This window comes from Macrobrachium rosenbergii, chromosome 16 (genome assembly GCF_040412425.1).
Source record: "Macrobrachium rosenbergii isolate ZJJX-2024 chromosome 16, ASM4041242v1, whole genome shotgun sequence".
Classification (NCBI taxonomy): domain Eukaryota; kingdom Metazoa; phylum Arthropoda; class Malacostraca; order Decapoda; family Palaemonidae; genus Macrobrachium; species Macrobrachium rosenbergii.
Window position 1 is genome coordinate 1,136,306 of NC_089756.1, and position 27,567 is coordinate 1,163,872.

The following is a 27,567-nucleotide window of genomic DNA, read 5'->3' on the forward strand; positions in this document are numbered from 1 at the left end:
ATATTAATAAAAAAATTTTTTTTAACGATATGATTTTTATTGACCTGTGAGAGGAGGGCCCAAATTACCCAATTCATTTGCATTCCCATAAGCTATGCATTTCGCCAAACCATTACAATTCAACTCAATGTGTTCAGTGAGTTTTGTTCAGTAATAATAATAAATACAACTAATAACTAAAATACCTCGTTTAATAGACGGCGCCTAGTTTATAAAGGTCTTTTTCAAATAACTTTGACTTTCAAAATTCCTGTTAATTGGAAAGTAGGCCTATTTGAGAGTAATCATTTGGCGAACTGCCCTGTATCATATACTAGACTCACCTTCATATAATCTGGCTGTAAAATTTCCATGATGGCTTTGCAAGTCTCTGGAATTATTTTGCCAAGAGATTGTGCAGAGATATAAATGTCGAAAACTTCAAGTCCTCATAGGGGCGACCAGTGGCGAGGTACCTCAGTGTAGCCAGTAATCTTTCTTGAGATGTAATAGATTTACGGGTAGGCGTATCTTTCTTTTTGATGGCAGGAGACTAAATGTGGCGAATTTTTCCCCACGACCGGGAGGGTTCTAAGTCCCGGAGGATATGGTACTGGGATGATCAGGCCCGAAGGACACTATCACCAAACATCGAAGCGACGGTCCATCAAGATCAGGTAGCCTACGGTTTTACAATTTTATTAAAAAATAGACTATTTAGATTTAACATACATTAAACTAACGCACACCCTCAAGGACCATCCGGTCGGTTACAAAACACAACTCTGAAAGAAAAGTTATACAAAACCCATAAAATAATAATAAAAAAAAAACTGGCTTCTGAAAGTTACAATTTTATACAAATCTTATTTCTGAATAATCAGACTATACTTTAACTGAATATCAACTATATCAAGCCTCGGATGGCAAAAAATGCAAAGGCATTAAATTAGCAAACTATATGAACCGGCTCTTGACTACAAATGAACAACTTGGCTGGGGAAATGACGCATGGAATGTGTTATGACCCCGAATAAAACGCATATCGTCCCTCTGCATGTCTCGACGTTGCTTCGGTTCCCTTTCAAAATTTCTACATTGGTTATTTTATCAAAGAATGTATTTGAATCGTTTAAAAGAGAGCCTCTCCGAAATTGAAGATACTGCTAACGCAGGCAACTCTCCGGACATAAATAACACTCGAGCATATTTACAGAAAAATGAGAACCACGAACTCTGCCGCCTATTTAGCCTACCACTTCCCCTCACTTACCTGAACGTTGTGAAGGATTGTCGAGAAAAAAAACGGATCCAATTTTTTCACGACACTGAAGATAATAATTTTAAGTAAGTTTCCTAGTCCATAACGTAAATAATTAAACCAGTCTCCTGGTTCTAGAGCAAGTTCCTTGAGTAAAGCAGTGTGAGAAAACTTCATTTCTCTTAGTCAACCACTGTTTCACTCATTTCCTTTTCTTTCTTTTAGACTTTTCTAATTCTGCCCCAACATAGGCGGCAGCAACACCTCTTAACGCTATCACGCACGTTTGATATCCTGTCTTGCCTAGACAAAATCTTTGTTCAGACTGAGATTGGTGCGGAGGTCGTTCATACCATGGTTCATACTGCCTGAATTGTGTGTGTATGTGAGTCGATAACGTCAATCGTTCAAACAATCGCTGACGTTGAATGTATGGGGTCCTTAAGGTTCAGCGTTTAAGTTAGATAAATTTCCTTGCCGTTTCCCAGCCCAGACATGGAAAACTGAGGAAGAAAAGACGCCAAATGTTTGTGTTGTGAAGATGTAACTGAAAACCTAGGATATTTCCTACTTTATAGCCCACAATACAACGATATTAGAATCATAAAGAGTCGTTTATCAGGAAGTTAAAGAGGAGCTAAAATCCATCATCTTACTATTCAAAGATTAATCTAGAAAGGAAAATTAATATACTGAAGAATGTATTTAAAAAAAAATACGGTACCATATAGGGAAAATATACTTTAAACAAGCACAACCAAGGCGAAATAGAACGAGCAGGGGAGCCGTTTCAGAGGGAAGACATACTTCATATTTTTACTACTACTACTACTACTGCCAACAACAACAACCCCACTGACGCCTGACGGCAAACATGGCACTGAATTTTATGCGTCCCTCTACTTTATGGGTGGGGAGTCGTTGTTACAGAGTCCTCAACACGATACCGAGTGGTAATACCAACGCCAATTACACAGAGAACGATGAATATGGATTCGGTAAGTAGCATAATGGCGCACACTAGACCCATGCTACTTAACCTAACCTAGATAACCACAATAATATATATTATATATATATATATATATATATATATATATATATATATATATATATATATATATATATATATATATATATATATATATATATATATATATATATATATATATATATATATATATATATATATATATATATATATATATATATATATATATTATTATCAAAGGGGAATTTATATAGTGATAAATGAACAGGTACCACTGGACGCGAACCCTTGACATGGACCCATTCAAAATGTCGTTTTAATATAAATTCCTTCGGTGATAATTCTCCATGGAGAATATCACCGAAGGGAATTTGATATAAACAATTTGTAGCTTCATGATTGTATATAAATCACGTGTGTGATAAAAATTTCATATATATATATATATATATATATATATATATATATATATATATATATATATATATATATATATATATATATATATATATATATATATATATATATATATATATATATACTATATATATATATATATATATATATATATATATATATATAGGTCCCAATGAACTAAGTATTAGCTCGTTGTTTTTACCTTGGAAACTGGTTTTTGTACACTTCTAGGGCTTGATACTGGCGGTGCATTTGTTTGTTGTCTGTCAATTGGAATGACCTTTGCTGTGTTTAGTACTGGCCTAGGGGTCCGATGTTAACAAGTTATTGCACTTGCTGAACGGGATATTTATACGGAGTTCTACTTAGATAAATGGAACAGGTACCACTCCGGCCTGTTTTACCTTTTCAACTGGTTTTTTCTAACTTTTAGGGTTTGACATGGACCCATTCAACGACTCCAGTGGACAGTCCAAACACAGTTTTGCATTATGTTAGCTATGGGAGGGGGTGCAGTATTCTGACAAGTCGTAATTTTATTAATTTTGTATACAGTATATCATTTCCCGGGGAAGGGTAAGTATTCATTTGCGATGGAAATAAACCTCAAAATCATTCAAATCACATCATAATACAACAGAAAAACCTATATTTTATGTTGAAATCATTCAAATCACATTAATGTCCATAAGTGAAATAATACCGTTATAGCACTTGCCGGACTGGATATGAACTGTTCGAAACAGACATACCCGTGCTCTGTCTTGTGAAGATCACATTTGGAAACCCCTTGTTGATGGACTTTAGGGGTTAATTACAGGTTAATTACACTCGAGCGCCAAAAATTAAAGGTAAATTCATAATTAGCAACCAAAAAACTGTAGAAAAAGTTAATTGTTCTGACACAATATACAAACTCTCGGTCCTTTACATTAGGGATTACATTCAGGCGTAGCCTGGAAACGGCCGTTGAACTTCAAACAAGGTGGTTAGGCAGTTGACTACTGTCTGGGAGGTGGGAGTACCGCCTGCCTGGATGTAAACATTCCAATTTGCTTTTGGCCGTCGTAGAATATGGACATTGTTTCTTCGCTCTCTGCCTGACTGCCCGCTTTTCTCCTTTTTTTTGGTGGGAAAATTCTTGTTTGTTCCGACACGATATTCAAACCGTCGGTCCTTTACATTAGGAATTACTTTCAGGCATAGGCTGGAAACGGCTGTTAAACTCTTGAGCAAGGTGGTTAGGCAGTAACTACCGCCAGGTAGGTGGGAATACCCGCCTTCCTGGATGTAAACATTCCAGTTTGCTTTCGGCCGTCATGCGTTGCTGATGTGTTTTCGTTCTCTCTGCCAGACTGTCGTTAAGCTCTTATTATCCCGGTGGGATCTTTCTGTATTTTATATTTACGTGTGTTTGATATTTATTAATACAAACCCACGATTTGTAATAACCTTGCATAAGCCGTCGTTCCCTGCGCTGTGTCTTGAGTTTGCCGGCCAAGGGCGTTATTGGAGAAGTGTGACCGAGTGATAATGCTTCTCTTCCAGCAGCCCTTTACATAAATATTGAAGGCACCCCTGTACATTCGGAGATATAGTTTGGGACGTAATATCTTCACTCTCCTACATTCATTGGAACGTAAGAGTTCGTTCCCTTCTTGGGCTTCCACCCTCCGTGTATAAGGGGCATCACTAATTCCTTCCTACTTATGCTGAGTGTTGCTCTCCTCCTGCGCTTAGAGAACTGGGGACCGGGTGGGAGGTTGCGGCCGTTGTCAGTAAGTTCCGCTTCTACGGTGCCCTTGGTGGCCTCCCCTCCGTCATTTTTTCTCTTCCCTTAGGTTCTTCCTTCTCCCCTTTAGTAGATCTCTCTCCTTGGCCCTCTTTGCTCACTCGTCGGGCGAAGACCAGGGGCAGGGAGCGATCGGGTGACCTCTTCTAGAGTACCTCCTCCCGCTGCGTAGGGCAGTTCCCCTTGTAGCGAGAGGAGCCTCCCTCTACTAATCATCTTTGCTTTTCTTTCAGGTTGACAGTGAGCATCGCAGACACAGCAGTAGTTTGCTGGATATAACAAAGGATATCTCGTATGAAGCAGTCCCAACATTCATTCAGTGTTGCTTCGGGATCAACCACAATTAGATGACATATTTCCACGTCGGGATTGTTCTGACTCTGTTCTCGCTGATGTGGATAGATCGCTGTCATTGCTGGTCTTCATGTATGCTGTTGCACTGCCTCCGACGTACCTGTGGTCCATCTACTCCTGCTGTTCCCCGTGTTATGCTCTTGTCAACTCGACGACAGTCTCTGGGCTGCTCTTCCTGGTCTCCTGCCGCAGCCACTCTGATTATTCCTGTCGCTGCTGGTGACTTTCACATGACACTTCTGTCCGTTGCAGTAGCTCCTGCCTTCCGAACCGCTAATGTAGCTCCTGCATCGGCTGTCCTGATCGTGCCCGCTACTTCTCCTAGTGGTCGTGCCTGGGGCCGCTTCCATTGTGTTCCTGCCAGCTGCCCTGGAGGTTACGATGTCTGCCATCTTGTAGAAGATGTCGGCATGAAGGGGAAAGAAGTCGCCTTGTGGAAGTGACGTTCCTGGTTGTTGCAATAGCTCCTGACCTCCGAACCTCTACCGTAGCTCCTGCATCGGCTGTCCTGATCATGCCTGCCGCCTCTGCTGGCTGTCATGCCCATGGCCACTTCCATTGTGTTCCTGCCAGCTGCCCCAGGGGTTACAATGTCCGCCATCCTGTAGAAGATGTCGGCATGAAAATGAAGGAAGTCGCCCTGTTGAAGTGATGTTCCTGGCTGTTACAGTAGCTCCTGCCTTCCGAACCGCTGCCGTAGCTCCTGCATCGGCTGTCCTGATCATGCCTGCTGCTTCTCCTGGTGGTGGTGTTGTGGGCTGCGTCCGTTGTGTTCCAGCCGGACTGCCCTGTAGGTTATGATGTTTCGTGTCCACCATCCTGTAGAAGATGTCGGAGTGGAGGTGAAGGAAGCGGCCCTGTGGAAGTAGCCGCTGTCTTCTTCATCTTATCTTCGATTTCGTCTTCTGCTGTGTCTTCCCTTCCTCTCCTGAGGTCCAAGGGGGTCCCGAGAATCGGACAGACCTCCGTTGGCCGAAGGAGAGGAAGGCTAGGGACTGCCTCCTTCCGAGGAGGCAGTGGGTCTCTCGTTGGCTCTTCCCGACCTTCGGGTTAGGAAACCGATTTGCATAGCCCTGGGTTTTATGTTTCGGAAGCCGCGGGCGCGCAGACCTCGGTTTGCAATCCCGTTCCCAGTCCTGGAGGTTCCGCCTCTAAGACGGGGGCTGCTTCGGCCGCTTGTTCGTGAGCTGCTCTGAGTGCTCGAGATTCTATGGAATATCGAGTATCCCGATCTGGTCTGGAGAGATTTTCCTCAGCCCAGTTTGGGAGCAGTGCGAGAGAAAGGGCCGAGGCACCCAGGTGTCTCGGCTCCTCTTCCTGCCAGCACGCAAGCGCTCCCCAAGTGCTTGCCAGTGCTCGGTCGGGTTCCCAGCCTGGTGTCTCGATCCTGTTGGTTTGAACATCAGAAGAAGCAGGGAAGAGATTCCCTTCGGGAGTCCTGCGGGACTTCTAAGGGACTGACTCTCTTCCGGGAGACAAGTTTCTCTCGTTGGCTCTTCCCGCCCTCAGGCGGGAACCGATTCGCATTCTCCTGTGGGATCTTGCGTTTCAGGGGCCGCGAGAGCGCGGCCTCTCAAGGCCACGCCCTCGTTGCCAGTCTTGGAAGTCTGCATATAAGACTGATTCTGTGCTTGGCTCTTTCGATCTATTGGGAAACAAAGCAGCCGCTCCCGATTTTTGGAACTCTCGTGGGTAGCTCAAATTCTATGAATCATGAGCGCTCTCCTGAAGAGAGAAAGTGCCGAAACACCCAGGTGTCTGGTTGCCGGGACACCCAGGTGTCTGGGTGCCGAGACGCCCGGGTGTCTGGGTGCCGAGACGCCAGGTGTCTTGATACTGCCCGCCAGCTGCTTCAGTAGCTCGGCAGGGCTGCATTCTTGTGTCTTGAACTTTAGGGTTCAAGCATGCAAGATAGCAGACACAGAATTCCCTCTTGAACCTTCTTCTCGAGGGGCCTCGGCCTCGAAGGAGTTTAGAGTTCGGGAAACTAGCAATTGTTCACAGCAGACGAGTCCGGCCTGCCCAGTTACGATTGTGTTCGCGCGATCGGCTCGGCTTTGCCCCCGGTCTCGCTTACGAGACTGGCTTGACTCGGCTTGCCAGACTGGCTCAGCTCGGCTCAGCTCGCCCCGCCTGCCTCCCAGTCTGCCGCATACCAACCAGCTGGATTGCGTTCGCGTGATCAGCTCGGCTCGGCCCTACTCTGTTTTTTTCTGATTCGGGTTCTCGGCTATGTTCAGTGAATGGAACTTTTTCTTTCCCAGGAAAGCACTTTGCCACGGCACAAGTGCTCTTCTTCCCCGTGTGGCAGTAATCTCCTTCGGTTGATTATCGCTCACGGTCCTCCTCTCTTGCTTATCTTACTGGCAGGACAGGTAGGCATACTCTTTCTCCTCACCTGTTCCCTTCTCCTTTCGGTTGTTCCGAGAGGCGCAAGACGGACAGAGAGAGCTCCGACGAAATTATCTTCGGAGTTCGGCTGCCTGGTGTGCTTTGGGTGTCGGCCCCCTGATTCTCTCGTGGTACAACCAGTAGCCAAGGAGGGTTTCATGGGATGTGTCAAGGTCTCCCTCCAAGGGGAGAGGTACAGGAGTTTCATGCTTCAGAAACAGCAAGGGTCTTCCTCTTCAAGTTACGATCGCCCCGTGTTTTGGAGAACTTTGCGCCCCTGGGACAGGACAGGAGGCTCCCCAATGAATAACCTTCATCACTTGCAACCCTTGCAGTTCCCGAATAACCTTCATCAGTGTGGGGACTTGCAGTTCTGGCTTCCGGGAGCATTCTCAACCTGATGAATTCTTTTCTTCAAAGGAGTTAATTCAGGTCGAGACACCAAGCTTCCACCCCTGCCTCGACAGAATATGAATTCTTCTTGCCTCGGAGGGTCTTGCCGATGGCAGTTTTTTGGGCAATTCTGGTGCTAAGAAGAAGGACTTTGTCCCAATTCGGATCTCCGGTTTTGTAAGTCCCGAGTTGGCTCGACCCATAGGAACAAACCTTTACTTGGTTCTGCCTTTCTCTTTCAGAGATTTGCCAGATACCTCGGTAATCAAAGTTCGTACCAGGGCACCGACTTGTCCTTTGGACAATGGCAAAGAACTTTGGGTCTTAGTCATCTCAATTCGACCTTGAGTTCAAGCCAGTCCCCCCTCAACTCCTTAGCTAAGAAGTCCTAGGCTTCAGAAGAAGATTGCAACTGCTGATGCTTGGATGAAATGCTACTTATCGAGTCTCTGGAACTGGCAGCTACATTGCTGAGACCTGGGAATGGATTCCTTCAGGAGAAGTATCTATTTCCCTTAGGTCTCAGCAATTCTTTCCATCGAACTTCCATCCCACCTCCTCTCCTGTGCTCCCGATTTGGGAAATGCCAGCCCAGCCAGAGCTAATTGGCTCGGTACCCTGTCATCTTGCAGAAGCTTCCCCATGGTGGAGAATGGAAGTCTGCTTCCATTCCTCCATCCTTCTTTCCTCTTCGATGTATGAGGAAAGAGTTAGGCTAATGCTTGATTGAAGGAACCTTCGAATATGCTTGCATATTCCTCTCACATCTTGTGTCTACTTATGGATTCACAGATTGAGGAATAGGCGCACACTGGTAAGACCTTGTCTTGAAGTTGTGTGACTGAGACGATTAGTACCTTCTCATCACCATCCTGGGCTCAGGGCAGCCTTTTGGCCATCCGAGAATTCAGGATGGGTTTATGGCACTCACTGGTTTCGTTGAACAACAAAACCACAGTAGTGGCATTTGTCGACAAACAAGAGGCAATCTTTTTTCCTCCTGTTTCATCTCGACATTTGCAGGTACTCGAGTGTTGTTCTATTGCACACTCGACAGCTCAATTAACCAGATGCATTCCTGGTGGGGATGTATTGGTAGGCAAACCTGGCCTTGGGTTTGAGTGATCGGGACGGAACTTGCTGCTCACTCTTTCTTCATGAAGATTCATGCAGAGACTGCTCGACTGAGAAATCCCTACTGTCCTTCTGTTGCCTCCCTGCACACAAGTCGGTAGTTTTTTCTCGCTCCTTCATACCAGACCAGGGGCCGCTCCGGTGAGGCATGCTGTCTTTTTGGTGAAAACTCGATATCGACGTTTTTTCCTCCATATTTGTCCGTTTCGCTAGGGGTTCACAAACATTGCTCACCCCAAGTTACAGACAAATATTTGAAGACTTCGCCTTCATCCGACCTGATTGCTGAGGCATCGAGAAGAATTCCGCTTGACCCAACCTCCTGTAGCAGCTACACAAGAAGCGGTTCTTGAGGCAGTACATCCCTGTGTGTTCAGGACTGGGAGACTTTCCAGCTTTCCTTGCAAGCACAGGCTTTCTCGCCGAGCGGCAACGGATATAGCTGGATATCCCTTGAAGTCCTCTGCAACACTGTCCCAGGGACTGGATCTGTCTTCGCTGGTGGTGTCGTTGTCACAACTTCTCGGGTCAGAGTGCTTGTCAAGTCTGGACTTCCTTGTCTTCTCCGCCGAGGGTTGCTTCTCTCCATTTCATTTGTGAAGAACGTAGGCCCTTGCGACCTAGTCTTCTATCTGAAGTAGCCTTCGTCTCCTCAGTCGAGAGTTAGCTACGGACGAGAAGCTTCTTCAGTCGTGCTGTCCCAGGGAACTGTTCCCTGGGTGGCATGTGACTCTCGTTTAGGGTTCCTGTCCGTGCTCTGCACGCGCCTTACGAGAGTTGTTGGATAGAGATATGCCCTCTTAGGACCATCTCTCATCTTACCCTGGCCTTGGCATAGAAGATGGAAGAACAGGGATGGGGATCATACCTCAACTCCTTCTCGGATGTCGTAGGTGGACTCTGAATCCATTGGCATCTACTGTCGGGTTCGAGTCCTTCTTGTTCCCCTCCTCCTTGGACTTTGTGTCGATGATCCAGATCATTCGTTACTTTGTCCTATTAGGGAGCTGTGGTACTTTCCGAAAGAATCGACATTCCTAACCTGGATGTCGTCAACGTTTTCGCTAGTACTGTCTCTCCCAAGGAAGAAGTGTCTAAGGACACATCTTCCTCCTGACTTTGTGAAGTGATCAAAGGAGGTACTTGGCAGCTGACGACGACGATACCGGTACCTTCCACCCGAGAGCTCACGAAGTCGATGGCTTGGTCCATCCCTCGCATTCCGGAAGTTTCTGTCAGTCTGGAAGCAAGATGTGGTCTCTTAGACCACACTCTTGTCTTCTTCCTTTGGTCTTGCCCACAGGCCCTTGGAACCCTTTTTCCTTGGCTCTGTGGTGGCTGCTCAACAAGTTGTGTTGTCTTACCCGGCTCCTTCAAGAGGACGAGTAGCATCTCGCCTAAGGTGTTGGTTCTGGAAGTAAGAAGGATTCTGAGAGTGACTGGCCTCTCTTCTGCCTCCTTCCCCGTCCTCCAACTTCTCCTCCTTAGGGATGAGAATAGGACTCGAACCAATAGCTGCTGGAACTGGCACTGATGCGGTAAGTCTACACATCGAGCACCCGTTCTATTTTTCTTATAGAATCATAGAAGCAATTCTGCTCCTTCCTCTAGCAAGGGGAGGAAGGAGAGACTGGCAATAAGGGAACCCTATCTCGGCTTTCCCTTACTGCCTCCAACTCTAGATCCTTCCAGCCTATTTCGTATGAGTCACGTTTCCTCACTCATGCGAAAAGATCCAGTATCTGACATTTGATCTTGCAGTTCCCACACTCCGATCAATATGTCAGAGGCTCGGTACCCCTCCTCACTTTTTTGACCAGGAGGAGTGGCCCAGGTGTGCAGAACTCCAGTCAGTTCAGGAGACTCACTCAGATTCCTCCCTCCAACCAGTGAGTCTTCCTAATGTAAAGGTTCGACAGTTTGTATATCGTGTTGGAACAAATCACAATTTTTGAAAGTAAATTGTATTTTTCCTAACTATACAAACCTAAGGTCCTTTACATTGCACACTATGCCCACCTCATGCCACCCCTCAGTCTGAACCTGGACCGAAAGACAAATTGGAATTTTTAAACATCTAACTTACCTGGTAGTTATGGTTTTAGCTTAAACCCCTGGCTCCTCCCACAGGCAGAATTTCAAAACCACGCCCATCGGGGCGGAGCAACCAGAGACATCGGTTGAGTCAGGTGAACCACCTTTGAAGTTGACCCAGGTACCTGGAACCATTCCAACTATTCCTCAGATCTTCCCTCCCTAATTATTGTCGAGGTAACATCGATCAATTTAATTAAAGCCTGTGTTTTCGCAACTTATTTTGGTGAAGTACACTTTCTCAGCTTTTGCTTGTTAGCGATTTTGGATTTTCTTAAAACATATCTGACTTCAAAAAGAAGAGTGTGAAAAATGTGTGGAGATGAAACCAGCCAGGAAAGTCTCCTTGGATCTTCAAATGTTAGTATGTCTGAAGAACGGGAATGAAAGACCGGCTCAGAAGAGCCAAGAGTACTGTTTAATATTCTTTTTTGATATAACCAGGAAATAGTTAATTCTTTTCCCCTTGATAACTATCCTATTGATCCTTCTCCCGTAAGTGGTAGTCTCTGAACCCCTACTGAAACAGGTAAGGTTATAATACTTAATGAATTGTTGGCTGCCATTCAGACCCTGGCCCAACAGGTAAAATCCCTCTCAGAAGACAGGGATAATATGTGATCGATAATAAGAGATCTAAAAAATAAAAGTGTTAATATGTTGTTAGGTGCAAGTGCAGTGGAGGTGTTAACGGTCCTGTTGTGCTCCTAGTCCTAGACCTCTTCCAAGCTCACCAACCCCTGTGAGAAGGAAAGTCGACAGACGAAGGGAGGCAAGAGGCTTTAGCTCCCACGAGCAGTCGTCCATTTAACTGGAGGGTTCCTGTTGGCGTTTCCCAGGACGCTCACCTCGCCATAGGAAAGGCGAGGTTAAAGTGTTTTTTCGTCCATTGGTTGCTGTACGTCAACCGGAGGAAGCGTTTTGACCGATGTCGACAGGCGGCCAGTTCTCAAATAACCTCTAAGGTTTGACGGGACATAATTTTAAGTTGGGATAAGTGATGGACGCCAGGATTGACCTGAATTAACCGATGAAGCATTTGGCGCCAGGACGCCGCAGCGTCGAGAAGCTGGACGCCAGGATGTCAACCTGAGAAGCTGGACGCCTGGACGCCAAGTGTCGAAGTTAGACGCCAGGACTTTCAGGCATCATGAAGCTGGACGCCAAGACATTAAGCTTATTGAAAATGGTTCGACAACAAAAAGGAATCAAGAGACTCCTCGCCAGGCCCGCCAGGCGTCAAGATGATATTTTGAAAGCAAATGAAGAATTATTTCCGTCTTATAAAATCGGAAGAAGAGAATGATAATATCTCGCATTCTCCTGTGAATCCTATTGTAGAGATTTCTGACGAAGACAATATAAAAGGCCATCAGCTTTTATCAGACTTGAAAAGGCTTATGAAGATATTTTCATTAAATTTTCCCAGACAAGAAATTTATCAATTCTTTGTTTGTAATCATAATAAAGAACTTGCAGACCTTTTCAAATTCATAAATTTACTCAAAGTTGAAGGCGTCTAAGTGGAGGTTGTTTAATGAAGCATTTCAAGAAGAAATTTGATATTGAAAACATTAAGAGGAGAAACAATGAAAGACTTACCCCTCTAAGATTAACGATTTGTTTTTCCTACTAAAGTATATGATGTCGTGTATGGATAAAGGACTCGGAGATAGTTCAACGAATCAACTGCACCTTTCATTCAGCGGGACTCCTGAAGAAAAGGGCCCATCTTTGCTCTTTCCTGGCTAATGGGGTCAGCTCCAATCAAAATCAGAATTGATTTATACCAGATGATCTCTCACCCCTTCTCTCAAGGTTTGGTATAGAGGCCTTTTCATCTTTGGCCCAGAAAACCACGTAAGATTTAAGATCTAAAACAGCAAGAAAAGTCCACCTACGACTTTCATCGCTAAAAAGAGTAAGGCTGAGGTTCCTGTGTTTCAGGTATTTCAGCGAGGTATCAAGAGATGGTGGCCCTCTGATAGAGGTTCCTCTAGGGGGGTAGATGAATTAAAGACGTCAAAGAGGCTCAAAACAATTATGGAAGAAGAAGGACCTGCCTTTCTTCTCCTCCAGACTGCGAAGTAGGAAAATAACCTGGACTGTCCAGCCTGAGTAGGCCCCCTGGCAAAGTAACAAGACAATTCAATGACCTTTCTGAAATGCAACGACAGAACCAAGGCAAGGAAAGGTTCTACAGCAACAAGTGTCTATGATGTTGCAAAGGAACCAGACAAGAGTTCAGGATCCAAATTCTTCTTTCCCATGGATTCTACATTGTGTTATTCCTGATCCCCAATAAAAATTGGGGTCAAGAGACTTTGAAAAGACGGGATTGCACTCAATATTTTTTTGTGAATAAATAAATGTGAAAGGATTACTAGCTATAGAAACGAACAAATTCGGTTCTTTAGCAGCGGTCAGACAGCATGACTGGATGGCCTCACTGGACCTCCAGGATGCGTATTTTACTATCCCCATGCAAATCTCCAAGAATTTTCTGAAGTTCGTCCCTAAAAAGGTTTTATTTAGTTTGGTCTCTCTCTTTAGGCCTAAACAGACAAGGTTGACGTCTGGCTCTGGAGCCGAGACCTCTCCAGTGCAAGTTACCCAATATTGAGGGACGTCATGATAACACTTCATGGACTACAGATTGTAGCCACAGCAGCAAGAGCTCTTCCTTTTCCAGCCCCAAGGGTAGCTCTCCTACTAAGAACAAACATAGACAGTTCTATTCAGTCAGGATACCGGGCTGCAAGAACGTTTCGGACACTGTGCTGCCTTCCAAATAGTCATCCTCCTCTTCCGGAACTCGGATTGGTACTATTAAAAGTCTGTTATTCATTCAGTGAACCCTCCACGAGTCCATTATTAACTGATGAGAACAAAATAATGAGACCAATGTAGGAAACATTGAGGCTTCCCCAGCCTGTCCCCAACAGCAGGAAGCCTTGAACAGATCTAGCTTTACTATCAAAAATATGCAGCAGACTTTGTCTTCCCAGCTGCCTTTGACAACCAGGAAAACAGAAGAAGGATAACAGACGTCCAACTAAATTTTCTAGACGTCCAGAATCATTCCTTCTTTCAAACGCTGAACATAGAAATGAAACTCTAACATGCTGGATGCAGTGGCGTCAAGCATCAAGTGAAATACCATGATGACAAGCGTCAATGAACCCAAGACTTCAAGCGTCAAGGCATTGGACGTCATGGCGTCAGGCTTCAAGATATTGGAAGCCAAACGTGGAGTTAGCTCATTAACGCAAGATGCACTGGCATCATTTAGCGTCTAACAAAGAATTAGAGGTCTACTGATAAACAGATAGAAATCTCATAGATCCCATCCCAAGAGGTGCTATGCCTCAAAAAGGATGAAGATTCAGAGTCAGGATTTTCGGGCTTTTCCGTTTATTGCAAAGACAGGACAAACATCAAGAAAATTTCAGAACTTTATAAAAGACAGACAGTCATGGATTAAAGGAATGGATGAGTCTGCTGGGAACCCTTTCCCTATCGCTGGAACGGTTTGTCTCCTTTGAGAGTTAATTCTATGCCCGTTACAGTTTCATCTAAATCGGAACTGGGACAAGGAAATAGAACTGGAGACCAAGTGCATCCCCATTTCGGAACCAATAAGACCGTATTTTAGTGGTGGAACGTCCCCGTCAAGCTCCAGGAGGTCCCTTCTCTATATTAGAGGAAGGTTCAGACCTAGTGTTGTTATCCCAGGTTTCTTACTGGACTCAGTATGGGGAGCAACATGAATGGGAAACAAAAAGTCTGCACTGGCTCCTGGAACAGAGAGCAGGAGGAGTTAAACATCAGTTAGAAGGAATTAACTGCAATCCTTCAAAGCTCTCAGGAGAAGAACACAGTGGGGAACAAAGAGGTGCAGGTCAACACCGACAACACGGCATTTGTTGGCCTACATCAGCAAACAAAGGGGCACTCACTCCAGGTCTCTCCAGAGACAATAAGCAACAAAATTCTTCTTTGGGCAAAGGAGGAGAATGTAAAACTAGTAACCCACTTTATACAGGGGAGAAAAAATGTGAGGGCGGACATTCTGAGCAGGAAATAAAGTCCCTCTCAAAAGAATGAACTATTACATCAGGACTTTGGGGACGTCCTTGCATAGACACACTAAAAGGATCGCCACAGCTGCTCTTGGACCGGTTTTGAAGAGGTTGGACACTTACTGCTCTAACAGTACCAGATAAAGGGCTATATAAATAGAAGAAGACCCAGCGTTCTGGTGGACTGGTCCAACTTGGATCTTGTATGCATTTCCCTATTTCAAGATAATACACAGATGATTGAAAAAATTTGTGTCACATGAGAGGACCAGAATGACCCTTATTCCTTACTAAACGACAAGAGATTGGTTCCCATTGAAGTACTGGATTGGATGGTGGACATTCCAGGTAGCCTACCTCAGAAAGTAGATCTACTCAAACAACCCCACTTTGGAAAGATATTACCAAAACAACAACGCTACTAGTAACTGCTTTAGGACTATCGGAAAACTCACAAGAGCCAAAAGTTTTGTCCAGGAGACAATTAAACTTTTATCTGCAAATCCTAAAGTTATCCACCATTAAGGAACACCAATCCAAGTGGGAGGTATTTGGCTGGATGGTGCAAGGACAACCATCCAAGATGTCCTCTTCCAATATTTCTGTAACCCAAATTTGTATAGAGAACTCACCAGCATGGAACCTCAGACGTGGTCCTGAGGTTCCTCATGATGTATAATGGAGTTGATCCCTTGCAGAGAGGGCATCTTGGAAAAGCAACTCTGTATTTGAAAACTCTTTTCTTGGTCAGTTTGGTCTACAGGGAGCGAAAAAGAGTTAGTGAGATACATGCTCTCATCAAGAATATAGATTTTATACAAGGCAAGGCAATCTGCTCACTGCAACTAGGCTTCCTTGCAAAAATGAATACTCATCACAACCTAGCCCAGAACGTTCTGGAGATTCCGAACCTAACGGACATAACAGGGGAGGAGAGAGAGAGTCCTACCCCGGTAAGGGGAGACCATCTACCTGGATAGGACAAAGGACTTTAGAAGGAATTCAGAAGGGCTTTGGTGCTCAGTCAAAAAGCTCTCTGTATAGATGTTCATAAGAATGCTCTGTTTTATTTTATCAGACAGTTGATAAAAATGCAAATATGGAATGTAGAGAGATAGACTACAAGATTCTGAAAGTAAAAGTGAACTACGAGGTCAGGGCATTAGCATTATCTGTAGCTCTTAAACAGAACAGGTCCCTGCAGAGTATCTTGGACACGACCTTCTGGAGAAGTTACTAGTTAGTATTTGCCTCTCTCTATCTAAAACAAGTCAAGACATTATGCGAAGATTGCTATACGCTGATGCCCGTTTATAGCATCTAATTCAGTAATGGGAGGGGAATACCCCTACAATCCCATAAACCAATACCCTTTTTCTTACCTTGGAATTGAGGTTTTTTATGGTTGTTTGTGAAGACTGGCCGCAGTCTTCCAGCAAAATCATTGGGATGAAAGTTCCTTGGTAGAGCCCCAGAACAGGGGTATTGAGAGGAGGTCTAAGTCACATAGAGGTTATACACCGGTTGACAGCCCCTAGAGATTTTCAGCCCCTGGGTGGATCACCTGGATCTCTCAAGAATGCAGACATAATGAGAGGGAGTTCATTGAAGTCAGCTTCCTTAATCCAATCCTATAAAATGACCTTTGTTCTTGCCTTGGAATGGTTGAAATTTGATGGTTGTTTGTGAAGATTGTGATTTTAGTCTTCCACAATCATTGATTTTAGTCAGATGATCATTTTGTTCCTTTGATGCCCGGAACAAGGGTATTATAGGTTGTCTGTCACATAGAGGTTGGTACACCATTTTGCAGCTCCAGAGGTCTTCAGCCCCTGAGTGGATCGCTGGACCAATTAGATTAAGGAATACAGACAACATTAATGAGGCGGAGTTCATTGAACTCAGCTTCCTTAATCCAATTCCATAAAACAATACCCTTTGTTCTTACCTTGGAATGGTTGAAATTTTATGGTTGTTTGTGAAGATTGAATGCAGTCTTCACAATCATTAATTTTAGTCAAATGATCATTTTGTTCCTTGGTGGCAATTTTGAACAAGGTATTATAGGTTGTCTGTCACATAGAGGTTGGTACACAGGTTAATAGCTCCTAGTTTGCATCCATTCAGCCTGAGTGGATCGCTGGACTTTAGTCTTACAGATTGAAAGCAGACAAAATGAGGGAGTTCATTGAAGTCAGCTTCTTAATCCAAATGGACCTTATATGTTGGTTTATTAATTCCTTAAGCAAATTCCAACGATGTTGGCTGAGATAAAAATGACCCTCCACCAAAGGTGTCAAGTCTTTTCAGCTATATATATAACTACCAGGTAAGTTAGATGTTTAAAAATGATATTTTCATAATAAAATAAATTTTTGAACATACTTACCTGGTAGTTACAACTCTCATTTACCAATCCCACCCTCCTCCCCTCTAGAGACTAGGGGCATGGAAGATCTGAGGAATAGTTGGAATGGTTCCAGGTACCTGGTTAGAACACTGCACAGGTGGTTCACCTGACTACCGATTGTCACTTGCTTTTGCCGCGTGAGCTTTTTGAAATTCTGCCTTCTGCGTCAGGGACTTAAGCTATATATATATAACTACCAGGTAAGTATGTTTTTTTACTTTTTATTATGAAAATATCATGTTTTTATCTGGGCATTTTCAGGTATTCTTCGATGTGGAACGTTTTGGAATAACCACTCACTGGTTCCTAGTTCGAAATCATCATGGACTCTTTACACTCCTGAACTACAGCGCCTTTAGCCCTGGTCACCTACCAGCCCAAACTACTGTGGATCCCCATAGCTTTTACCCACAGAGACAGATGGGTACCTTGAGAAACGATAGACATTCTGTCAGGTATGTAGGAAGGTTAAGTGTGATGTGCAGATTCATTGTCAAATGAGTTACCTGAAGTACAAGAGATGGAGCAACACTCATCATCATGCAAGTCTTTGGCCGAGTGAGGGCGGCAGATCGTCGGTCAGATTCTTTTTGTTGCCTCATGCTGTCTCAGGGTGTGTCCCAGATCAGTTGATGGACTTTTGGTCATTTAGAAGTAGTCAAATTTAAGAATTTGGACATCAGATCACGATTTGGACTGTTTTCAACATTTTCTCCTGGATGGATACTTTATTGATAGGATTTGGAACTTCCTCTCTTTTCAGAATTTCCCTTTGGGCCTGTTCTTTGGACCAGTTTGGATGAGGGTCAAACAAGAAGACGAAAGCCTCTGAGTAGTAGGGATGCTTCCACTTTGTTTACAGAAGGCGACAGAGCCTTCTTCTGCTGGAGATGCTGATAAAGTTAATTGATAATACACGTCAGGATCAAGTTCTAGGATGAGATCAAACAAGATCGACATTCTGTTTGGTTTTTATGGAGAAGATATGGTGTAGTATCAGTCTCCTGGATGGGTTCGAGTTTTGGATTCGAGGGTAGATCAGCTGGAAGAATTATTCAAAAGTTAGCCTTCTTTCGGTCTGGCTCAGTCCCAAGTCAGTGTGTCAGTTCTATTTTTGCAGAAGCTTTTTTGACTAAATTAACGACTGAAACTAGAGATAAGGATAGTAGTTCCCCCTTCTTAGTGTTGTAGATACTCCATCTAGTTAAGGTGGGTTTTCAGTCCTTTGCCTTTCCAGAACCAGGACCCAATTAATGGGTGCGGATTTGGGGTCTGGAGAACCGCAGACCTATGGTGGAGGTTATTTTTGAATGGTTTCTCTAACAGGCAGTGTTGGCAGCAGATTTCCCCAGATTTCATCTCGGATATGTTTCAGGATTCTGAGGGGGGTGGCGGATTTTATTGAATTAGGAATCACTCTCTTCTTTTACTAGGAATTCTAATTTAGGAAGTATTCCAGGAAAAGTAGTTGAACTTTGTCTTCTTTCCTCTCAGGTAACTTTTTCAGGTCTGCTATTCCTCTGCAGTCAACTTTAATTCTTTACACATTCTTCATTTAGATGAAGTTTCCCGGACAGTTGAAAATGGTTTGTTCATGAGACTTACCTGTCAGATATATATATAGCTGTATTCTCCGAAGGTCCGACAGAATTTCAAAATTTCGCGGCACACACAGTGGTGATCAGGTGGTTAGTACCCATTCCGCCGCTGGGAGGTGGGCATCAGGAACCATTCCCATTTTCTATTCAGATTTTCTCTGTCGCCGGACTGTCAACATCTGTTTCAGTTCCTCCGCCTTTTGGATTTCGTTAATTTTTTGTCACTTGAGTATTTTTGTTGTTTTTGGTTTTTGACTTTGGATCTGTGACTTGGCATATGCTTTTGTGGACTGTTTTTTGATTTTGCTTTGATTTTCTTTGGATGATGTCTTCCTCTAGTTCTGCTAGTTTAGAGTATGTTGTGTGAATGAGTTGTAAGGTGAGGCTATGAAAGCTTTGGTAGACCCTCACACTGTTTGCATGAAATGTAGGGGCATGGAATGTTCTGATTAATGATCGCTGCAATGAATGTGTGAGGATTATCTGAGGGAGAATGGAAGGTTTATGATTCCTATGTTATGCGTAAATTGGAGCGTGACAGGTTGAGGAGGTCTTCCTCCAGGAGTGTTTGTGGACAGTCGGTCAGGATTTCTCTTCTAGATAACCCAATTGTAGCTTGTTTCACTAACCCTGTGGTTTTGCCTTGGGCCCTGAGGTTGTTGCAGAAGGGTAATGGCCTGACTGGAGATTCTTGAGTCCATCCGTGCTCTGGAAAAATAAAGTGAATGCCCTTCAAAGTGCAGTGAAGTGTGTGTTAATCCCCTAGTGTTGTGTGGGGGCGTCAGATCGGCCCCTATAATGCTTCTAGGCCTGGACCTCTGCCGAACTCCCAGGACCCAGGGAGAGGGCATGTCGAAAGCCGCATGAAGGTTACGGGGACTCCCCACCGATCTGGCGTCCCTTTGGCAGGTCCTGTTGACTCCACCCAGGCTGCCAGGATCGTGGCGCAGGCACGCATCCATAAGGAATGCTTCTCGTCCTCCGAGGCATCCTCCCTTGTCGGGGTTGGATCTCTCGGTTGGACTCTCGCCCCCTCAAGAGAAGCTTCAGAGGAGAGGACGCTTGCCACGTCGCTCCAGACGGAAAGAGCTGAAAGTTTTAGAAGTCCTCAAGAGAGAAGAAGAAGGCGTCCCCTCGCCCCTTGTCTTCTCACAGGATCAGCTCTTCCCCCTTTGGGAAAGAAGAGACTTCTCCTCTCCGCTCTCCTTCAAGAAAATTCAGCTGGATCTTCAGAGTCAGCTGGCTTCTCTCCTTGCAGATTTTGTTAGGGATGCAACAGCAGCTGGATTCTCTTATGGACGAAAGGCCAGGCCTCGTCAAGATTTGCATCTGCCTGTCAAGAGGTCCAGGCCTTCCCCTCTCCTGCGCCTTTTTCGTTGTCTCCGTCACCTGCTTCTCCTGAAGCTTGTCATTCTTCACCTAAGGAAGGCTTCGCTGGATCGCCACTTTGAAGACGTTCGTCTGCAGCGTGACGTTCCGCCAAGCAGCTATCCTGCGCCTCAGTAGCTCACGCTTCCTCACCGCCGCGCCTTGAGTCTTGAGCGCTTCCACGTCGCAGGACGCTTCGGCTGAAACACGCCAGGCTGAAGCTCCTTCCGTCTTGTCACGGAGCTGTCAGGACTTCCCGCCAGGACGCCTCGCTCTCTCAGGTTATCTCTTCTCGCTTTGCGAACGTTGACTCGCGCCTGCAGTTTTTCCAGAGCAATCAAAGTTTCTTCTGTTCAGGAAGAGAAGATCCCTTTAGCCACGACTTCCAAACAAGATAGGTTGGGCGTTAAAGGTTCGGGTCTCCCTTCCTCCTTGACTCTCCTGTTTCTCCATTGAGGAAGAAGAGAGTCTCTCAGAGAGTCGGAGGCTGCAGACTTGAGAACAACCTCCTTCTCTTCTTCCGACTATCAGGTGTTGACTTGTCTGTTTAAGGACTTGTTTCCTGAAACCTTTCAAACCCTTGGCTCCTCTCTCTCTCCTCATTCTTAGTTGGCTTCATCTCAAGCGAGGAAGTCTCCTGGTTTGTTAAAATGAAGAAATCTCTTCTACCAAGAAGGCTTTTAAGAAAGTTAACATTGGATGGAGGAAAGAAAGAACCAAGGGAAGACTTCTTTTGCCCTGCCTCCTTTCGCTTGTCTGGCAAGGCAGGTATTTGGTATGAGACAGGAGAAGATATGGGCTCAACAGTTCCCTCCACTTCTAAAGGGGACTTTGCCAGTCTTGTCGACGCACTCTAGAAGATCCACTTGTCTGCAACCAAGGTTTCATGGACTCTGTCTGAAATGGACCATCATCTTGAAAGGACTCTTTCAAGACCATGGAAGTCTTTAATTTCTTGGACTGGTGTTTGGGAGTTTTGGATGTCAAGGCTTAGAAGTCCCGAGTTCAATCAGCCTGGGGAGCTGTCCAGTGTGTTGAACTGCATGGACAAGGCCGTCAGGGATGGCTCTGAAGAACTGCCCTCCCACTTTTTACGGGCCTCTTGAAAAAGAGGGCATTTGTTCTGCTAACTTTTTGGCAAAGTCTGTTTCTCCATCTCAGAGGGCAGAATTGCTGTTCGCTCCTTTGTCTAGCCATCTCTTCCCCAGACTTTAATCAAGGATATCGCTGCCAGCCTTCAGGAGAAGGCCACTCAAGACCTCCTTGGCCAGGTCCTCTAAGGCCTCCCAGCAGTCCCTTCTCACGTCTTCTTCTTTACCTCAGCAAGCTAAAAAGAAAGCCCTTTCGTGGAGGGGCTTCTTTTTCAAACCCGCTCCTCGAGGAAGAGGTTTTTCCAGAGGCACAGCCCCGTCCCCAAAGGGGCAAGAAGTGACTCTTTCTCCTCCAGACACCAGTGGGAGCCAGGCTTCTTCATTTTGCTCAAGCCTGGAGAGAGCAAAGAGGGCAGACACTTGGTCCCTCAAGTAGTAGAGAGAGGCTACCTGATTCCCTTTCTGACTCTTCCACCCCTTGTCTTCGACCCCCAGGGATCTATCGCCCCCTACCATCAAGCCAAGCAGACAGATCCTGTTCGACTTTTGGAACAAATGCTCGAGAAAAGAGCAGTGGAGCAAGTCCTGGACACAAAGTCTCCCCCAGGATTTTACAACAGACTGTTTCTAGTTCCGAAACAGTCGGAAGGTTGGAGACCAGTCTTAGATGTCAGCAGACTGAACGACTTTGTAGTGAAGGAAAAGTTCAAGATGGAGACGTCCTCAGTCTGTTCTAGGAGCTCTAAGACCAGGAGATTGGATGGTGTCTCTGGACCTCCAAGATGCTTACTTTCACGTCCCGATTCATCCCCAGTCGATGAAGTATCTGAGGTTTGTCTTAGGGGACAAGTGTTACCAGTTCAGGGCTCTTTGCTTTGGACTCAGCACAGCTCCCATGGTCTTTACGATTATCATGAAGAAATGTGGCGAGATGGCTTCACTTGGCGGGTAGTCAGGATCTCTCTCTACCTGGACGATTGGCTGATCCGAGCTTCTTCACAGTCAAAGGTGTCTGGAGGACCTTCATTCGACTTTGGATCTTGTGAAGTCCCTAGGACTTCTAGTCAATGAAGAAAAGTCCCATCTGATCCCCTCCCAGTCCATCGTTTATCTGGGGATTCAGATGGATTCAGTGGCTTTTCGAGCTTTTCCATCCCAGGAACGTCAGCTGCAATGTTAGGAAAAGTCTCATCCTTCTTGGGAAGGAAACATGCTCAGTGAGGGAATGGATGAGTCTGCTGGGGACCATTTCCTTGCTGGAGAAGTTTGTTTCTCTGGGAAGACTTCATCTCAGACCTCTTCAGTTCTTTTCCTGGAGAACTGGAAGAACAAGGAAGACTTGGAAGAAGAATTGAAAGATCTCCTCCTTTTCCATAAAATCACCTGAGGTGGTGGCTCGACCCCTCGAGGTTGGCAGAAAAGGGATTTCTCTCAAGCTTCAGAGCCCCGACCTAGTGTTGTTTTCCGACGCGTCAGGGAGGGTTGGGGAGCAACACTAGGAGGGAGGAAGTGTCAGGAACCTGGAGAGGGGAACAGGTGTCCTGGCACATCAACATCAAAGAGTTGGGGGCAATCTTGCTAGCCCTCCAATTCTTCGAGCCAAGTATCAGGCCGAGTTGTTCAAGTAAATTCAGACAACACCACAGCCCTGGCATACCTCAAGAAACAGGGAGGAACACTCGCTCCCGTTCCCTGTTCGTCCTGGCGAAGAGAAATCCTGCTTTGGGCCCATGCTTGCAACATTTCGATCCTCACAAGATTTGTTGCAGGGGTGGAGAATGTTCGAGCGGACCTTCTCAGTCAGCAGCCGTCAACTTCTACCGACGGAAGTGGACCCTTCATCAGGAGGTTTGCCAGACCTTTGGAGGTTTTGGGGACGTCCCTCTGGTGGATCTCTTTGCGACCTCCAAGACAAAGAGGCTCCCTCTACTGCTCTCCCTGTTCTAGATCCAGGAGCAGTGGCGATAGATGCCTTCTCTGGGATTGGAAGGGAATGGACGTTTACGCCTTTCCTCCCTTCAAGATTCTGGGAGTAATCAGGAAGCAAGTTCTCAGCCTCTCAAGGAACGAGGATGACGTTGATCGCCCTGTTTTGGCCAGCGGAACCAGAATGGTTCACAGAGGTCATTCTCTTCTGGTTGGTGGACTTCCCAGGATCCCTTCCCTGAGAGCAGATCTGCTCAGACACCCCCCATTTCGAGATACCATCAAAACCCCCGCTCTGAAGTCTGACTGCATTCAGACTATCAGAAAGTTGGTCAAGAGCGAGGGGTTTTCAGAGCAGTGGCACGGGCCATCGCAGAGCCAGGAGACCTTCCTCCATGTGTGTTTATCAATCTAAGTGGGGCAATTTCAGGGGTTGGTGCAGAAAGCAAAGGGTTTTCCTCTTCCTCGACCTCTGTGAGCCAGATAGCAGACTTCCTGCTTCATCTTTGAGAAGAAAAAAAGTTGGCAGTTCAACTATCAAAGGATATAGAAGCATGCTGTCTCTGTTTTCAGACACAGAGGACTAGACTTTGTCTGACAACAAGGATCTTCACGATCTCTTGAGATCTTTGAGACTGTCCAAGGTTCCTCAGCCCAGGACGCCTTCCTGGAATTTGGATGTTGTTCTAAAATTTTTAATGTCAGACCAGTCCTTTTGAGCCTCTTTCATTCAGCATCTCTCAAGGATGTTACTAGAAAGGCTATTTTCCTAACTGCTCTGGCGACGGCGAAGAGAGTTAGTGAAGTTCAGGCTTTCAGCAAGTCACATAGGCTTCAAGGGCACAATGCTGTCTGCTCTTTGTCCCTATGTTCTTGGCTAAGAATGAAAGGCCTTCAAACCCTTGGCCCAAGAGTTTTGAAATTAAAGGTTTGACAGAAATTCTGGACAGAAGTCTGAGAGAGTTCTTTGCCCTGTCAGGGCTCTCAAGGTTCTACCTTAGACAGAACTCAGGACAGTCGAGGTCCGTCGGACAATTTATGGTGTTCTGTTGAGACACCTGTTACCTGATGTCCAAGAATGCTCTGGCATTCTTTTAAGAATGTACAATCAAAGAGGCTCATTCTACCTGCCAAGACGACTCCAACATGAGAGTTGTTGAGAGTCAAGGCTCATGAGGTGAGAGCCATTGCGACCTCCATGGTTTTCCAGAAGAACATGTCCTCAGTGATCTTCTGGGTGCCACCTTTTGGCGAAGCAATTCGGTGTTTGCCTCACACTACTTGCGGGATGTGAAGAGGTAGCATACGAAAATTGCTTTTCGCTGGGACCATACGTTTCTGCAGACACAATGTTGGGGTCAGAGAGCAATACTCTGCTCCTATCCTTTAATCCTGTTTAGGAGGGTATTTTTAATCTTTTTTTTTTTTTTTTTGGTTGTTGGGTTGATTGATGGAGTCAGTCTTCCCAAGCCTTTTAGGTTTAATGTCTTAGTGCTGGTTAGGTGGTTGGTCGTTGCTCTTTTGTCCTCTGTGGTATGGTCTATGATCTAGTCACATTGTGGTCATGCCCCCGTTGACAGATCATCTAGAAGTCGCCAGCTTTATAGGTCACTACCTTGCTGGGGTCTCTAGTAAAGCAGAAGCAGGCTAGGGTGACAGTAACCACTCAGTCAGCTATGCTATCAGGTAAGGAACCAAAATAATTTTACCTCTAAACTTATTTTTTCCCTAAATCCTATTAGCTGTCTCTACCCCCTCCAATGGTGGTATTCAGCTATATATATATCTGACAGGTAAGTCTCATGAACAAAATGATATTTTAATGATAAAATAAAGTTTGTTCATACTTACCTGGCAGATATATATATTCATATTGCCCACCCACCTCCCCTCAGGAGACAGTGGCGTTAGAAAATCTGAATAGAAAATGGGAATGGTTCCTGATGCCCGGCTCCCAGCGGCGGGAATGGGTACTAACCACCTGGCCGGCCACTGCGTGTGCCGCGAGTTTTGAAATTCTGTCGGTCTTCGGAGAATACAGCTATATATATATCTGCCAGGTAAGTATGAACAAACTTTATTTTATCATTAAAAATATCATTTTTTGGCAGAATTTGGCTGCAGGCATCTCATGCTCCATCCTTCTGATGTATCTGCATTCATTTTTGTTTTCCTTGCTTCCTTCTTCAAAAGTTCGGCTTTTCCAGTAGTTTTAAAATTTCTTTCAGGGTTTTGCCTGTGGTAATTCCAGTTCGAGTTTTTCCAATATTTGATCATGGCAGAAAGAATTTTCTGATTTGATAACCTTCTTCAAGCGGTCCGGGGCAGGGGGAACAGAACCAGCATTTTTTTTCTGTATGGTAACTCTCCGGAATTTTCCCTATTTTCCCCTTTTTCATTCTAAGCCCTTCCTTGCCCTTCTTCATCTTCTTTTCCGTCCCTCTTTGGAAGCTCTCAGTTTGTTTGGCATCCTGTTTTCCTCCCCAGGGTTTAGCAGTGTGGATTTGGCTGCTCCCCCTCTCTTCTCCTTGGTTAATAATGGGGAATCGGCTACGGGTTTTTTTTCTGGGTTCAGCCTCCTCTTCTTACGGTGGGTTCAACTATCCGGATTCAGTTTTTCCAGGCACCCAGTCTAGGTGTGGGTGCTTCTCATTCTGTTTGGGGTGGCATCATGCAATTCTTTATTTTGTCTGGGTTCGTTCAGTAATGTATCCTCCTTTGTCGGTCTTAGACTGTTTGGACATGCGCCAGCGTTCAACAGGATTCTTAGTTTCCAGAGGTGTAAGGGATTCTGGCAGATTCTTGCGGATGCTTGAGTGTGTTACCCTGCGCCGGTGTTCAGTGTACCCTCAAGCAAGAGTTTCCGGATCTTTCCATTTTCTCATTCAGTCTTTTTTTTTTTTAGGCTTTTTGTATGCCACTAAGCCAACTCCTGCCTCTTTTTGTGTTGTCTGGTTGGACCTTCTCCATCGGGTTAGGCTTTGGAGGAGGCCAGACGGTCATTTTAGCATCTGTGTGGCTTCTTAGACAGGACCCTTCTCTTCTTTCTCCAACTTTCCGGCAGACGATTTGTCCCTCCGAGAATAGGTAATCCATGTTGGCACGTTGTTCAGGTTGCCATTCTCATGCTGTTTTGATGCAATCTGATTTGAGTGGTCTGGGCGTCATCTCAGCGCCTCAGGAGGACTGGTCTTAGGAAAGCAGGTGCTTGGAGGATGTGTTGGCAATCAGACTGGGGCTGGTGCCTCCAGTATCTTCTGGATGCTGTCAGGTTTACTGTATTGGGGTTCTAAAAGTTTACGGCTTTTCCCTTCGGATTTCCGTGGCTTTCCTGTTGCCTAATAAGTTTATCTCAAGGGGTCTGGGCTCGGACCAGTCCGACAATGCTCGGTGGACTTCATCTAACAACGTTCGGAGCAGAACCAGTCACAATTTCTATCTTGGTCATCTTCCAGTCCAGCATCTGGATTGTTCATTTGAAGAAGAGGATTGCTTAGGACACCTAGCCTTCAGCTAATTTTTGTTCAAGGATGATGACGTAGCCAGTATGACAAACCAATTTTCTAACTCATGTCTCCAGTGTCAGCAATTACAGAACCATAGTTGGTCACACAAGATGTTGAGGTATCTGATGACTGGTTGATGCCTGACACCTCTCAGAGGTGCTCAGTAAGGCTGGCATACCAGGAACATGTCGCCTGACTGTTTAACGTTCTTTCAGGAGGAGGGCTTCTCTTTTTCCTTTCACTTTCCCAACCATGGAGAGGTTCTGTTGGTCCTGTGCTCAGCAGGCAGAAGAGGTTCCTCCTCCAGCAGGGAATGGCCGGTACCAGCTTGCAGAAGCGTCTCTTAGCAAGAATGATTAGTGTCTGCTCTTTGGGTTCCAGGGTCTGGCCAGTCTGGATTGTTCTCTTCTAGGTCATGTCTCAGGAATCACTGGGACTTATGCATCGTTGAAGGTACAAAATGTGGAAGTAGAGGATTCTTGTTTGGATCGTCTGTGGTGGTCAGTACCCACTTGCATCTGACACAGGGAATGTTCTCTCTCTCTCCTCTCTCTCTCTCTCTCTCATCTCTCTCTCACAGATCTCTCTCTCAGATCTCTCTGGGGAACTCTCTCTTCAGGAAACCCAGGGTCTTGTGTCTTCACATGCTTTGGGAATCAGGTATGTCTCAGGAATCAACAGGGACTTCCACATCAAGAAGCACAGAGTATAATCTGGGATTCGAAGAATGTCGGATGTCTCTTCTTCCTCAAGGGCATCTGACATGTACTGGGTGATTCT

At 45.4% G+C, this 27,567-nt stretch overlaps 1 protein-coding gene across 1 annotated transcript in view; it reads left to right on the plus strand.

Annotated features, from left to right (window-relative positions):
• The first annotated feature begins 1,998 nt into the window (after positions 1-1,998).
• Positions 1,999-27,567, plus strand: part of LOC136847042 (activating signal cointegrator 1 complex subunit 1-like) — a 193,257-nt gene continuing 167,688 nt past the window's right edge. Inside the window, exon 1 of the mRNA XM_067118278.1 lies at positions 1,999-2,238. Coding sequence (XP_066974379.1) covers positions 2,115-2,238 — 124 coding nt within the window. The 5' untranslated portion in view covers positions 1,999-2,114. The remainder of the gene's footprint in view (positions 2,239-27,567) is intronic.